Here is a 15,254-nt window from a genome sequence, read left to right as displayed (position 1 = left end):
AACTGGGAAGTTTGGTATCAAACTTCTCAGCACAATAAATGCACACTGATGCCAGTGTACATTTTATTGTAAAATACACCCCAGAGGGCACCTTAGAGGTGCCCCCTGAAACCTTAACCAACTACTCGTGTAGGCTGACTGGTTTTAGCAGCCTGCCACACTCGAGACATGTTGCTGGCCACATGGGGAGAGTGCCTTTGTCACTCTGTGGCTAGTAACAAAGCCTGCACTGGGTGGAGATGCTTATCACCTCCCCCTTGCAGGAGCTGTAACACCTGGCGATGAGCCTCAAAGGCTCACCCCCTTTGTTACAGCACCACAGGGCATTCCAGCTAGTGGAGTTGCCCGCCCCCTCCGGCCACGGCCCCACTTTTGGCGGCAAGGCCGGAGGAGATAATGAGAAAAACAAGGAGGAGTCACTGGCCAGTCAGGAGAGCCCCTAAGGCAACCTGAGCTGAAGTGACTCTGACTTTTAGGAATCCTCCATCTTGCAGATGGACGATCCCCCCAATAGGATTAGGGATGTGCCCCCCTCCCCTCAGGGAGGAGGCACAAAGAGGGTGTAGCCACCCTCAGGGCTAGTAGCCATTGGCTACTAACCCCCACAGACCTAAACACACCCCTAAATTGAGTATTTAGGGGCTCCCAGAACACAGCAAGGGAGATTCCTGCAACCTAAGAAGAAGAGGACTGCTGAGCTGAAAAACCCTGCAGAGAAGACGGAGACACCAACTGCTTTGGCCCCAGCTCTACCGGCCTGTCTCCCTCCCTTCTAAGGACACTGCTCCAGCGACGCTTTCCCCAGGGACCAGCGACCTCTGAATCCTCAGAGGACTGCCCTGCTCTAGAAGGACCAAGAACTCCCGAGGACAGCGGCTCTGTTCACCTAAGACTGCAACTTTGTTTCCAAAGAAGCAACTTTAAAGACAACTGCATTTCCCGCCAGAAGCGTGAGACTTGCAACTCTGCACCCGACGCCCCCGGCTCGACTAGTGGAGAACAAACACTTCAGGGAGGACTCCCCGGCGACTACGAGACCGTGAGTAACCAGAGTTGCCCCCCTTAGCCCCCACAGCGACGCCTGCAGTGGGAATCCCGAGGCTCCCCCTGACCGCGACTGCCTGACTCCCAGATCCCAACGCCTGGAAAAGACCCTGCACCCGCAGCCCCCAGGACCTGAAAGATCGGAACTCCAGTGCAGGAGTGACCCCCAGGAGGCCCTCTCCCTTGCCCAGGTGTTGGCTACCCCGAGGAGCCCCCCCTTGCCTGCCTGCATCGCTGAAGAGACCCCTTGGTCTCCCATTGATTTCACTTACAAACCTGACGTGTGTTTGCACACTGCACCTGGCCGCCCCCCCTGCTGCTGAGGGTGTACTTTCTGTGCTAACTTGTGTCTCCCCCGGTGCCCTACAAAACCCCCCTGGTCTGCCCTCCGAAGACGCGGGTACTTACCTGCTGGCAGACTGGAACCAGGGCACCCCCTTCTCCATTGAAGCCTATGCGTTTTGGGCACCACTTTGAACTCTGCACCTGACCGGCCCTGAGCTGCTGGTGTGGTAACTTTGGGGTTGCTCTGAACACCCAACGGTGGGCTACCTTGGACCCAAATTTGAACCCCGTAGGTGGTTTACTTACCTACAAGAACTAACAATTACTTACCTCCCCTAGGAACTGTGAAAATTGCACTGTCTAGTTTTAAAATAGCTATATGTGTTTTATTTGAAAAGTATATATGCTATTGTGATTATTCAAAGTTCCTAAAGTACTTACCTGCAATACCTTTCATGCAAAGTATTACATGTAGAATTTGAACCTGTGGTTCTTAAAATAAACTAAGAAAATATATTTTTCTATACAAAAACCTATTGGCCTGGAATTGTCTCTGAGTGTGTGTTCCTCATTTATTGCCTGTGTGTATGTACAACAAATGCTTAACACTACTCCTTTGATAAGCCTACTGCTCGACCACACTACCACAAAATAGAGCATTGGTATTATCTCTTTTTGCCACTATCTTACCTCTGAGGGGAACCCTTGGACTCTGTGCATACTATTCCTTACTTTGAAATAGTACATACAGATCCAACTTCCTACAACAGTTGTTCTTGATTTTAATTTTATTTTTTTCTTCTCTTCCATCTTGATGCACTGGTTAGTTCGTTTTTAGGTTGAGCCTAGGCAGAGCTCATGCGCTGTCTCTCGACATGCTGTATTTCCTCTGTGGGCTTAGACCACGCCCATTGCTTTCTATTTGTCCCTTTGTGTGCCTTTGAAAATCCTTGCTTTTCAATGGTTAGGCACATAAATTTGTCCCTCCTCTTGGGGTGTTGCACTTGCCGATAGCTACTGGCCCTATTACCTGTGTGCTTTCAGTACACAATAAAGTTTTTTATTTTTTTATTTTTAAAGGAGCCAACTTCCAAAGTCAGCTGCTGTCATGGTTTCCTTCTGCTTGTCTCTAACTTCGGTGGCTGTTGCTGCTCGCAATTCCCTTTTTATTAAGTTGACTGCTGTTATGGTTTCTTAATGCTTGCTTCGGTGCCCGTCGCTGCTCACAGTTCACTTTTAATTTAGCCTTTGTATGTTTGGATGTCGTCCGCATGAAGTCGACCCTCTGAATCCCTTCTCATCGGAGCAGTTCTATGTGAGCTGCTCATTGGTTTGACACAACAGGATACAGAAAAGTAATAATATGCAGACGGGCACCGCTTATAGGCAGAATTTAAGGCTCTAGTTCTGTGTAGGGAGTGGTAGAACACTTTTAGGTAAAACCATTCTTGGACTTAAAAAAAAAATACCTGCCATTTAATGATGGATTGCTAAACAAATCCCAAATGTCTTTTGAGGCTGTAAGCAGGCAAGTACCAAAGTGAAGCAGGAACATTATACCCTAAAGGTTTCTACTGCTTTTCTACTGCTTGAAAAATGTAATACAAACTTCCATGGTACTCTTGACACAACATAACCCGGTGAAGAGGGGGATCAGTTGCAGAAGCAGCTTGGTGTGTGCATCTCAGGACTTTGCGCAACTCCCAATGTAGCTTGCTGCTTAGAGAGATAGATTGGCTGATAGCTTAACAATTGTCATATCTCCTGTGATCACTAACATCCTAACAAGCACTATCTCTTTCCCTTTGCTCAGATTTGCTAATTTTCTCTCTCACTTCCTCAACCTCTCTCCACAACACACAGATCGATTATATTCATTACACACAATATATTTTCACATCTCATAATAACATGCCACACAATTCAACTGCACACATTTCCGCACTACATAATTCCACTCAATGCCACATAATTACACACCAATTAAGTAAACTCCACATAATTCAGCTCCGCTTCATGCCACAAAATTGCACTTCACATAATAACACTCCAAACTATATAATTGCAATCCACACATTTCAACTCAAGGTAATTCCCCTAAACATAATTACACTTCAACCTACATTTCATGCCATGTATTTAAACTCCACACAGATCCACTCAAATTCAAAACAAATAATTATGCTCCCCAAAATAAATTAAACTTCACAAAATGACACATAATTAGGCACCATATAATACTACTCCACCATGCCACATAATTCCACACACCACACAGTTCCGCACCACACAACATAAGTACACTCCACATAATACCACTAAGTGCCACATATTAACACACCACATAATTACACTCTACTCAGTACAACATAAATACACCCCACATAAATACACTCTGCCACATACCACCAATCCACATAAATACACTCCATACCATAACACATATTTCCAATAAACATAATTTTGCACAGTGCCACACAATTCATCACCACACATTTCAAAAACACACCACATAATTCCACACTAAACCACATATTTCAACTACACAAGACAATCCCACAACACACCACATACCTCGAATACACATCACAAAATTTCACATCATGCCACAAAAACAGCACACTGCACAATTCAACTCCACAACATGCTGATCCACAAAACACAATACCATTCCACATAATTCACTACATAACACACAATCTCACTCTACATAATTACAGTACACTTCATACCATTCAATTACTATCAACATAATTGTACAGCACGCCATGCCACACATTTCCACTACACAACTCCACACCATTCCACAACACACATTTCCAATACAACCTGTCTCTCCCTAACCCTGTCATCTAATCCCAACACACACACACTGCCCGTCACCACTCCCTCACACTCCTACTACCCCTCTCATCCCTCCTCACACTTACTATCTCGTCTCTATCCTGCCTCCTCACCCATGCTACCTTCCTGTACCTCCCCACACTATGCATTGGTCCACCTCGCACCTGTCTCCCCCAGGCACTCCTCCCTGCTCTCCCCTTCTTTTTTTCTCACACACTTTCTCCTTTTCTATCTGGAGTTCATTCACCACTTCACGCGCACACTGCCTATCCCTCTCTATCTTCATTTTAAACTATTCTGTGCAGCTCTCACCCCCACCTATACACCATGGCACACACTTCCACTACACAAATACGCTACACTTCACACAATTCCACCACACCCAGTTGCACAACTAACAGTTCCAATCTGACCCACACAATTCTGCTCCACACCACATACATCCACTTAAACCCAAAACACATGGGTAAAAGACTGTAAAGCATCCTAATACTAGTGGGTTCCAGACATGCTAAATACATGTTAAAAATCAAATAAATCGGATGACCATGAACTGTTTGGACCAAGCAAAGAGGTCTCCTCCATCCAGTAAATAATCACAGTGAATAATATTTCTATTCTAAGTAACCTTGTGAATTGTGTAAATAATCACAGGGAATAATATTTCTATTCTAAGATACCTTGTGAAATTGGAGGTGCATTTCTTGATATTATTTGTTAGATGATGCATTTCTTCATGCTACAGCACAGGTAAAAGGTGACCTGATGCATATTTGTTACTTTTTTATTGAATAAACTGCTGTTTCTGTTTTAGTGTAGCATGGCTTTTCTATTGAAATGTATGTGTGTGAACGAGGGTCTGTCTAAACAAAGGAGCGTATGAAAAGGGAAATAACCAATTTTATTCAAAATTTAAATCACATTTTGTGGTACTGCATTCATTTTGGTATTGTGAATATTAAGGTGATTTCAGCCTGTGGAAAATTTTAATCCCCCTTCTAGCTTTGTAGGCGTCTTCTTTGAAAGGAAGCCATTATCTGTCATGATTTGTTCTTGGAAATTATGGTTAGTGGCCCAGAAGCGAGGGCAAGTGTTCTGTAAATTCCTCAACCATCTCCGAAATAAAGCCCGATTGAAACATATATTAAAACATATATTTCCAAAAGCTTTTGTGTTACCTCTGCATTATTGAGGTTCCATCCATATTTATAACTATGACATTTTCAGAGAAAAGGAAGTCTGGTAGGTCTCTCTCATTCTTTCACTGCTAAATTATGCACAGGAAGGTGACAGTGTTAGATGCCAGACTCATCCTGATGGAAACTCATCTGCAGGTGGCCTACAGAGCCTCACCCCACTCTTCTAAGTCTGATGAGTTGGTATTTTACATTATGTGGTTTGCATCTATGTGGTATTTCTATAGTGCAAATCTAGCCAAAAGTCAGCCAAAGGCCTTCAGTGTCCAAGATCAGCATAAAGTCAACTAGTTCTTTGAGCAAGAAGGTTTCAGCTGATACTTGCTCATATGTTGTTAAACAAGATGATGAACAATACTGCTTGTTCGAAGTGTAGTTGCTTGCTGCTACTTTTCTACCTTCTTTCCTACATGATGGAACTGAGAGGGTCATTTTGATTGTAGCCACAGTTCAGCTGTATTATTATATAGATGAGTAAGATTACTTTTACTTCTTGCGTGTGCACTCCAGTGTCGTAATACATTTAACAGACACTGACCATGTTTACACACGACCAGATTTGTAAATTATGTTACATTAAGAAATACAAATGGAAGCCCTGCAGCAAGCCTCAGAAGTCTGTCGGTCTGTTCCAAGGTGTTCTGTAATTTCACTGGTAATCCGATAATCATCTGAATTACTAATGTCCTATGTTCATGACAGAAGTGGTGCACACTTATCAACCAGTAACTGGAATAGATCCCTTTCATTTACATCCTGTCCAGTGGAGTAGGTTTAAGAACTCAGGAGAAAAAAGGTTTAATGTATATTTCAAATAGTCTGTTTGCGAAAGTGCATGTAGAATTATGACATTTATTCATTTATCATTTGAACTATCTTTAGAGGGACAACATAGTAAAATGAAAACCTACTCACCTGCATCTGCTTACTACATATGTTTATTTATCCTATCCATTCTTCATGTCACTTAACACCTCCTTAATGTTAGTCTGCAAATGAAAACCTTTAGTAGACTTAACAGTTTTTTAGTATTCCTTTCTATTGTGTATATGAGGAGATTCTTTTTTTCTTTATGGATGTGAAATTTATTTGAATACAGATCTCATGCCCAACAAACATATTTGTCCTTGTGTGGGTGCTAGAAATCAATCCAACTCCCCCAGTATCATCCTGCACCCTACCCCCTGAACTAGACACTAGCCGACAGGTCACCTTAACCATTCTTAAAGTTATCCCATACAATTGTGGAGAAAAGATGCCAGGTCATTTCAAACCATTGAAAACGCGAAATCTGTGATTGAGTAGTCGCCATACATGAGGGGTTTCCAACCATTTGACATCCGTGGACCCCCACTTTATCATTACTGGGACCAGGGGATCCCCCCCGAATCATTATTGAACTCCAGGGACCCCCCCACTTAGTCATTACTGAAAGCTGGGGACCTAATATGTTAATATTATTTAATTTTCTATGCAGTCGCGGACTCTCTGAGGAGGCTTTTTGCAGACCCCCAGGGAGTCCCCGGACCACAAGTTGGGAACCACTGCCCTACACTAACTACATCCGTTCAAAATAATTGTTAGAAGGGGGTTGTATGCAGAAAGTAAAGATGACTGGAAAAGAATTTGGGGCACGCGGGGGGGGGGTGATTGTTAATATTTGAATTTTGCCCAAGGCTCTGTCCTAGCTTGGTGAGATTTCCTTGTGCTGTGTGTCACATACCCTGCCACAGAGTAAACACCAAGAACTACAGGGAGTGCAGAATTATTAGGCAAATGAGTATTTTGACCACATCATCCTCTTTATGCATGTTGTCTTACTCCAAGCTGTATAGGCTCGAAAGCCTACTACCAATTAAGCATATTAGGTGATGTGCATCTCTGTAATGAGAAGGGGTGTGGTCTAATGACATCAACACCCTATATCAGGTGTGCATAATTATTAGGCAACTTCCTTTCCTTTGGCAAAATGGGTCAAAAGAAGGACTTGACAGGCTCAGAAAAGTCAAAAATAGTGAGATATCTTGCAGAGCGATGCAGCACTCTTAAAATTGCAAAGCTTCTGAAGCGTGATCATCGAACAATCAAGCGTTTCATTCAAAATAGTCAACAGGGTCGCAAGAAGCGTGTGGAAAAACCAAGGCGCAAAATAACTGCCCATGAACTGAGAAAAGTCAAGCGTGCAGCTGCCACGATGCCACTTGCCACCAGTTTGGCCATATTTCAGAGCTGCAACATCACTGGAGTGCCCAAAAGCACAAGGTGTGCAATACTCAGAGACATGGCCAAGGTAAGAAAGGCTGAAAGACGACCACCACTGAACAAGACTCACAAGCTGAAACGTCAAGACTGGGCCAAGAAATATCTCAAGACTGATTTTTATAAGGTTTTATGGACTGATGAAATGAGAGTGAGTCTTGATGGGCCAGATGGATGGGCCCGTGGCTGGATTGGTAAAGGGCAGAGAGCTCCAGTCCGACTCAGACGCCAGCAAGGTGGAGGTGGAGTACTGGTTTGGGCTGGTATCATCAAAGATGAGCTTGTGGGGCCTTTTCGGGTTGAGGATGGAGTCAAGCTCAACTCCCTGTCCTACTGCCAGTTCCTGGAAGACACCTTCTTCAAGCAGTGTACAGGAAGAAGTCTGCATCCTTCAAGAAAAACATGATTTTCATGCAGGACAATGCTCCATCACACGCGTCCAAGTACTCCACAGCGTGGCTGGCAAGAAAGGGTATAAAAGAAGGAAATCTAATGACATGGCCTCCTTGTTCACCTGATCTGAACCCCATTGAGAACCTGTGGTCCATCATCAAATGTGAGATTTACAAGGAGGGAAAACAGTACACCTCTCTGAACAGTGTCTGGGAGGCTGTGGTTGCTGCTGCACGCAATGTTGATGGTGAACAGATCAAAACACTGACAGAATCCATGGATGGCAGGCTTTTGAGTGTCCTTGCAAAGAAAGGTGGCTATATTGGTCACTGATTTGTTTTTGTTTTGTTTTTGAATGTCAGAAATGTATATTTGTGAATGTTGAGATGTTATATTGGTTTCACTGGTAATGATAAATAATTGAAATGGGTATATATTTTTTTTTGTTAAGTTGCCTAATAATTATGCACAGTGATAGTCACCTGCACACACAGATATCCCCTAACATAGCTAAAACTAAAAACAAACTAAAAACTACTTCCAAAAATATTCAGTTTTGATATTAATGAGTTTTTTGGGTTCATTGAGAACATGGTTGTTGTTCAATAATAAAATTAATCCTCAAAAATACAACTTGCCCAATAATTCTGCACTCCCTGTAGTATCATCTTCAACTTTCCGTCAGTCATCTTGTTATACTAGTTGAACTAGAACATGCCAGGAAATCATACCGACTAGATGAATCACTGACTCTACCTCAGATCCATGATGCAAATGTGCTCTAAATTAGGTGCTTGCTTTCAGATCCCACTCAGTTCAAGACTGTCTTAAGAAGACCTGAAAAAGTTAGTGGTTGACAAACGGAATGAACATCTCCGATTGGACTTGCATCTGAAAAGAAACTGCACAGGCCTGCTATCAAACTGACCACCAACAAGTCAGTCAATCCAGAAAATTATTTCCTAATCAGCAAGCCGTTAAAAAAAATAATAATAATAATAATTAAAAAAAATGAAGTCAGTGGACTCATGAGCTGGTAGCGTGATAATGTCGTTCACCCCTCCCCAAACATACACAATAAAGTACATATAGATCTTGACCCAAATATATTGCTTCTGAGTTGTCTGAGCTTGTGTAGTGGTGCCCTGCGTTTTAACACCCTTAGACAGTAAATCCCAGCATATCTTACCGACTAACAGTTTTGAAGTCCCATTAGAGAAAAACATTAATGAACAAAGGTCCCATCACTTTAGCCAAATCAAATCGGGGGTACAGGGAGTATGTAACAAGAAAAATAGATGCCAGCTATCCATGTATTGGAGGTGACAGTCTAATTAGCAGACTAGTCATAAGCGAAACCTTGTCATCACTTTCTTCCTCAGAACTGCAGGTAATGAAAAGTGGGAAGTCTTCTCAAATTAAACCTTTCCAGTTAAAGAAAAGTTGCTCTACGAGTGATCGGGGCAATAAATGAGTGAACATCGTTGTATGTGATTCATGAAACTTATCTAGATGCTTGCAGTGCCGTTTAGAGTTGGGCAGAAAGAATTCCTACCGCAAACTCTTCTTTAAAACGTGTCTTTGACTTCTTCCTTGTTTCCCTTACATGCAGTACCATAAATATTAATATTACCTGCCATAAAAAAACTTGTAATATTTGAAATTATTGTTTTTCTTGCCATAAAGTGTGTCCTGAGAGAAACTTTATTACCTCATATGTTATATTTTTTAAGTCTGGGACTTCACAGAGTAGTCGTAGACATTTTTATCAGTGTACATAAAGTGGGGTTTTGGTTTATGCTTTGTCCCCATTGGTTGTCTTTGAAGAGCATCTTTCAGCTATTGGCCTGAGACTTTGAAAACCACATCGGGGTTTAGCGCATTGGGGTGTTTATCTCCTATCTATTACTGTTGGCTATCCGAGTTTATCTTTTCACCTCCACTCCAGTGCTTACATTAAACTGCCTCACGGATTACTTTACAACTGTAGCCATAAATGTCCTCTCCTGCTGGCTTCCTTCTGCATGTCACACTCAAATGTGCTTAACGCTGCATGCATTAGCGCACTAAACCCAGACCTACTGCCAGTGCTTAATTCGCTTTCTTTCCTGTTTTCCCCTTTTGAACACTTGCTTTGTTGCAGTTGTTTCAGCACAACATTTTTCCTGTAAAGTTTATAGGTATTTTAATTGCTGAATTGTAACGTTTCTATTTCCTGACATACAACTTGTATGCAGTTGAAAGTGTATATTACGTACTGATTTGTTGTACTTCTTCCCTATGCGAAGTGGTGATAGCAGTGGGTTAGCAGATTAAAATGGATGTCCTTTTTAGTGCATTTCCGGAACATTGGAGCTGAATCTCATGATACGCAAGGGTTGGTGCCCATGCTTGTGACACCTCTGAGCTCTCTTAATACGTTTCTCTGTATGGGGTATTCTGCCTTGCACAGACTCCCTTTAATATTATTATTTTGAACATCTTGAGTTGTGCATTTCCAGTTGTATAGCTCCTGCAAAATTGTTCCAATCTTTCTCCCAGGTGTGCTTTTCTTTGGCCATGTTGGTTGTTATTTTTTGTGGTGTGAAATGTGTTCACCTTACATTGCTAAAAGATCAGTAGCCACATCCTTGGTGTGGGACGTCTCCAAGAGTAAAATTACAATTGGAGCACCACACAGAAATATGGCATATGAGAGGGTTGGGTTACAGGAGAGAGAGCATTCTCTTTAGCACTGTCAAGTCTGCCCTGATGCGAGATGTAAAATGTGTGTGTTGTATACATATAGTGTTTATTTAACAATTACGGATGCATAAGCTGTTGTGATCCCTGTTTGACAGGTATGAGCTTCCTGCCCCCTCTGCAGGACAGAAGAATGACATAACTGCATGGCAGGAATGTGTTAACAACTCCATGGCGCAGTTGGAGCATCAGGCTGTTCGGATTGAGAACCTGGAGATCATGTCGCAGCATGGCCCGAATGCTTGGAAAGTTTATAATGAGTAAGCCACTGATGTGTTACTCGATCACCTTACGCACATTTCTTTCAGTTTTACACAATGTTTAAGCGATCATTCATGTAAATGTGCTTGCAACAAAAAGGCACTTTGTAGGCCTTGTTATGTTATGCCTATTTGTATAACATGCTAATTAACAGTGAATGTATCGCGCAATTCGATTTTTAGGTCCCAAGTTTCTGTAAACTCTGAACATGAAAAGGAGGATTTTAAACAAATTTATTTTGCAGATTGGCAGCCAGTGCAACACTTTCATGGTAGATGCTGACGACTGGCGAGGCAGGTTCAAAACCAGTCTGGCTGCCACATGTTGGGCAGTCTGGAATTATTGAACGGTTCGCTTTGCTGAACCTGCATACAGTGTTGCAATAGTCTAACCTAGATGATATTGGTGCCACTGTAACTGTTTTCAAAGTAGATAAAAAAAAAACTTTTAAGGGATTTGTTGAATCTAAAACATGTACCCGCTACTGTGAATGCTTGTAGATGGAAAGAAAAGGTGTTGTCAAATTTGGCTCTGAGGTTTCTAGCAACCTGGACTGCAGGCAGAGGGGTAGGAGTGGAGGAAGTCCACCATACCAGGGGGTCAAAGGCGTTTGACTTCCCATGTAGCATAACTTATGTTTTATCGGTGTTGCACTGTCTTTCTTGAAGCAGGGCAGTCCTCTGAGGATTCAGAGGTCGCTGGTCCTTTGGAAAGCGTCGCTGGAGCAGGTTTCTTTGGAAGGCAGGAGACAGGCCGGTAGGACTGGGGCCAAAGCAGTTGGTGTCTTCTGTTCTTCCTCTGCAGGGGTTTTTCAGCTCAGCAGTCCTCTTCTTCTTGTAGTTTCAGGAATCTAATTCTTTAGGTTCAGGGAAGCCCTTAAATACTAAATTTAAGGGCGGGTTTAGGTCTGGGGGGTTAGTAGCCAATGGCTACTAGCCCTGAGGGTGGGTACACCCTCTTTGTGCCTCCTCCCAAGGGGAGGGGGTCACATTCCTATCCCTATTGCTCAAAGTTAGTCACTTCAGCTCAGGACACCTTGTAAATGTAAATGTAAATTAGCACTTGTATAGCGCACTACTCACCCGTTAGGGTCTCAAGGCGCTGTACTCATACCGCTATGGAACCCCTCCTGGCTTTTCCCTGTGAGGCGCCCACTCCTGAGCACCCCCAGGGTGAAGCCAGGCATCCAAGCGCTGTTGGGGCCGTTGTGGAGATTAAGCAAGCTATTGCCCAGAGTTGCAGAGTGGGACCCATGAATTAGATTAGGCACTGAGGCGAGAATTATCTGGTCAAGGGGAATTGAGCCCAAGACCTGCCGAAGCGGGACTTGAACCCTGGTCTTGAGCCAGATCTCTGCTTCAGGGTCTGCCGCTCTAACCATTGAGCCACACTTCTCCACACTTAGGGGCTGTCCTGACTGGCCAGTGACTCCTCCTTGTTATTCTCATTATCTCCTCCGGCCTTGCCGCCAAAAGTGGGGCCGTGACCGGAGGGGGCGGGCAACTCCACTAGCTGGAGTGCCCTGTGGTGCTGGAACAAAGGGGGTAAGCCTTTGAGGCTCACCGCCAGGTGTGACAGCGCCTGCCTGGGGGAGGTGTTAGCATCTCCACCCAGTGCAGGCTTTGTTACTGGCCTCAGAGTGACAAAGGCACTCTCCCCATGGGGCCAGCAACATGTCTCGGTTGTGGCAGGCTGCTGGAACCAGTCAGCCTACACAGATAGTCGGTTAAGGTTTCAGGGGGCACCTCTAAGGTGCCCTCTGGGGTGTATTTCACAATAAAATGTACAATGGCATCAGTGTGCATTTATTGTGCTGAGAAGTTTGATACCAAACTTCCCAGTTTTCAGTGTAGCCATTATGGTGCTGTGGAGTCCGTGTTTGACAGACTCCCAGACCATATACTCTTATGGCTACCCTGCACTTACAATGTCTAAGGTTTGGCTTAGACACTGTAGGGGCACAGTACTCATGCACTGGTGCCCTCACCTATGGTATAGTGCACCCTTCCTTAGGGCTGTAAGGCCTACTAGAGGGGTGACTTATCTATACTGCATAGGCAGTGTGAGGTTGGCATGGCACTCCCCTCAGGGTGCCATGCCAGTCGACTTACTCGTTTTGTTCTCACCAGCACACACAAGCTGGCAAGCAGTGTGTCTGTGCTGAGTGAGGGGTCCCCAGGGTGGCATAAGATATGCTGCAGCCCTTAGAGACCTTCCCTGGCATCAGGGCCCTTGGTACCAGGGGTACCAGTTACAAGGGACTTACCTGGATGCCAGGGTTTGCCAATTGTGGAATCAAAAGTACAGGTTAGGGAAAGAACACTGGTGCTGGGGCCTGGTTAGCAGGCCTCCGCACACTTTCAATTTAAAACATCAGCAAAGGCAAAAAGTCAGGGGGTAACCATGCCAAGGAGGCATTTCCTTACACTTTGGCACTCTTAATGTTTGCATGATATGTTTTGAAAGCCTGTCCAAATCTTCCTCAGTGTAGGTCTTCCACCATATCCTCTCTAGGTGTTTGCAATTACTAAGCTGCTCATCCAAAGGTGATGAGTAGCAGGCTTTAGCAGGATCAATGGTATTAGTGAGCCAAGTGTTTCAGATATGTTCAAAATAAATATAAAGGTGCATTTCATTAGTGAAAGCCAAAAGTACAACTAGGCTATAGAGCAATCCACTGGCATTGTATTAAAGGCAAATGTGGTACTTTCCGGGTTGCTTCCCTTTTTATTGCCCCCGTGCTGTTAATCTGAACAACTGTTCTAGTAGCCAGTGAAAAGACCACCGTCCTATTTTTCCCTTAAAAAATGTGTTTCAGTCTGAATGTGATAACGTCTATGAAAAAAATATTACATCGGGAGCTTTATGCTTAATGTAGATAGTGAAGTGAGTCTTTCAATGCATGAAGGTTGTCTATGGCCCGCTTAGTGGCATCGTTTTACCAAGTATTTTAATACATGTAACTATATTTAGTGCCATTTAGGAACACTGCAGCAGCCAAAGAAAATCGAAGGCTAGAGTTTTCATTTAACCCTTCGCTGTCCGGCCTTTTTTTGCCTATTTGGAGCAGTTCACGCTTAGGCCCTCATAACGTTTTGTCCACATAAACTACCCACGTCAAATTTGCATCCTTTTTTCCAACATTCTAACGATTCTAGAGGTACCCAGTGTTTGTGGGCTTCCCTGAAGGAGACCAATAAATTAGCCAAAATACAGCAAAAAAGATATTTTTTTTTCTCCAAAAAATGGGAAAAAGGGGTGCAGAAGAAGGCTTGTGTTTTGTTTCCCTAAAAATGGCATCAACAAAGGGTTTGCAGTGCTAAAATCACCAGCTATTTTTGTGCTTTCAGCCTCATTCCAGTTAGTGACAGAAATGGGTGTGAAACCAATGCTGGATCCCAGAAAGCTAAACATTTCTGAAAAGAAGACAAAATTCTAAATTCAGCAAGGGGTAATTTGTGTAGATCCTACAAGGTTTTCCTACAGAAAATAACAGCTGATATTAAAAAATATTAAAATTGAGGTGAAAAAACAGCCATTTTTCTCAACGTTTTACTCTGTAACTTTTTCCTGCGATGGCAGATATTTGAAAGCAATATTACCGGTACGTTTGCTGGGCTCTTCTCGTTGCGGGGATATATAGGGCTTGTAGGTTCATCAAGAACCCTAGGAACTCAGAGCCAATAAATGGGCTGCACCTTGCAGTGGGTTTTCATTCTATACCAGGTAGACAGCAATTCATTTGCTGAAATATAAAGAGTGAAAAATAGGTATCAAGAAAACCTTTGTATTTCCAAAATGGGCACAAGATAAGGTGTTGAGAAGCAGTGGTTATTTGCACATCTCTGAATTGTGGGGTGCCCATACTAGCATTACAGGGCATTTCTCACATAGACGTCTTTTTTACACACTGTCTTACATTTGGAAGGAAAGAAATGTAGAGAAAGACAAGGGTTAATAACACTGTGCCCCCATGGGGAGCGACCCTTGCCCAAGGGGCTGCCCCACCAAACAAAACACACACATACACACCAACTCCTAGTGCCTAAGTGGTTTGCAATTTGTCTAACCAAGGGGAGCAGAAATGGCCTAAAATAAATTTGTTCCCCCCCCCTCCCCCACGCGGGGAGCGACCCTTGCCTGAGGGGTCGCTCCGGTTGCATGAAATTAACACAAAAAATAAAAATCCCTGCTGTCTAGTGGTTTCTGCCCCCCTCTCCCCCCCCCCCC

The 15,254-nt window shown here is 43.6% G+C and overlaps 1 protein-coding gene across 1 annotated transcript in view; it reads left to right on the top strand.

The window, feature by feature from the left end:
• Positions 1 to 15,254, top strand: part of BCAS2 (BCAS2 pre-mRNA processing factor) — a 78,190-nt gene that overhangs the window by 39,343 nt on the left and 23,593 nt on the right. The window contains exon 4 of the mRNA XM_069238732.1: positions 10,862 to 11,023. Within this exon, the coding sequence (XP_069094833.1) occupies positions 10,862 to 11,023 (162 nt within the window). The remainder of the gene's footprint in view (positions 1 to 10,861; positions 11,024 to 15,254) is intronic.

The sequence above is a fragment of the Pleurodeles waltl genome, chromosome 6 (assembly GCF_031143425.1).
Source record: "Pleurodeles waltl isolate 20211129_DDA chromosome 6, aPleWal1.hap1.20221129, whole genome shotgun sequence".
Lineage (NCBI taxonomy): Eukaryota > Metazoa > Chordata > Amphibia > Caudata > Salamandridae > Pleurodeles > Pleurodeles waltl.
Note: the sequence above shows the minus strand (reverse complement) of the source record. Positions and strands in the feature narration are given on the sequence as shown.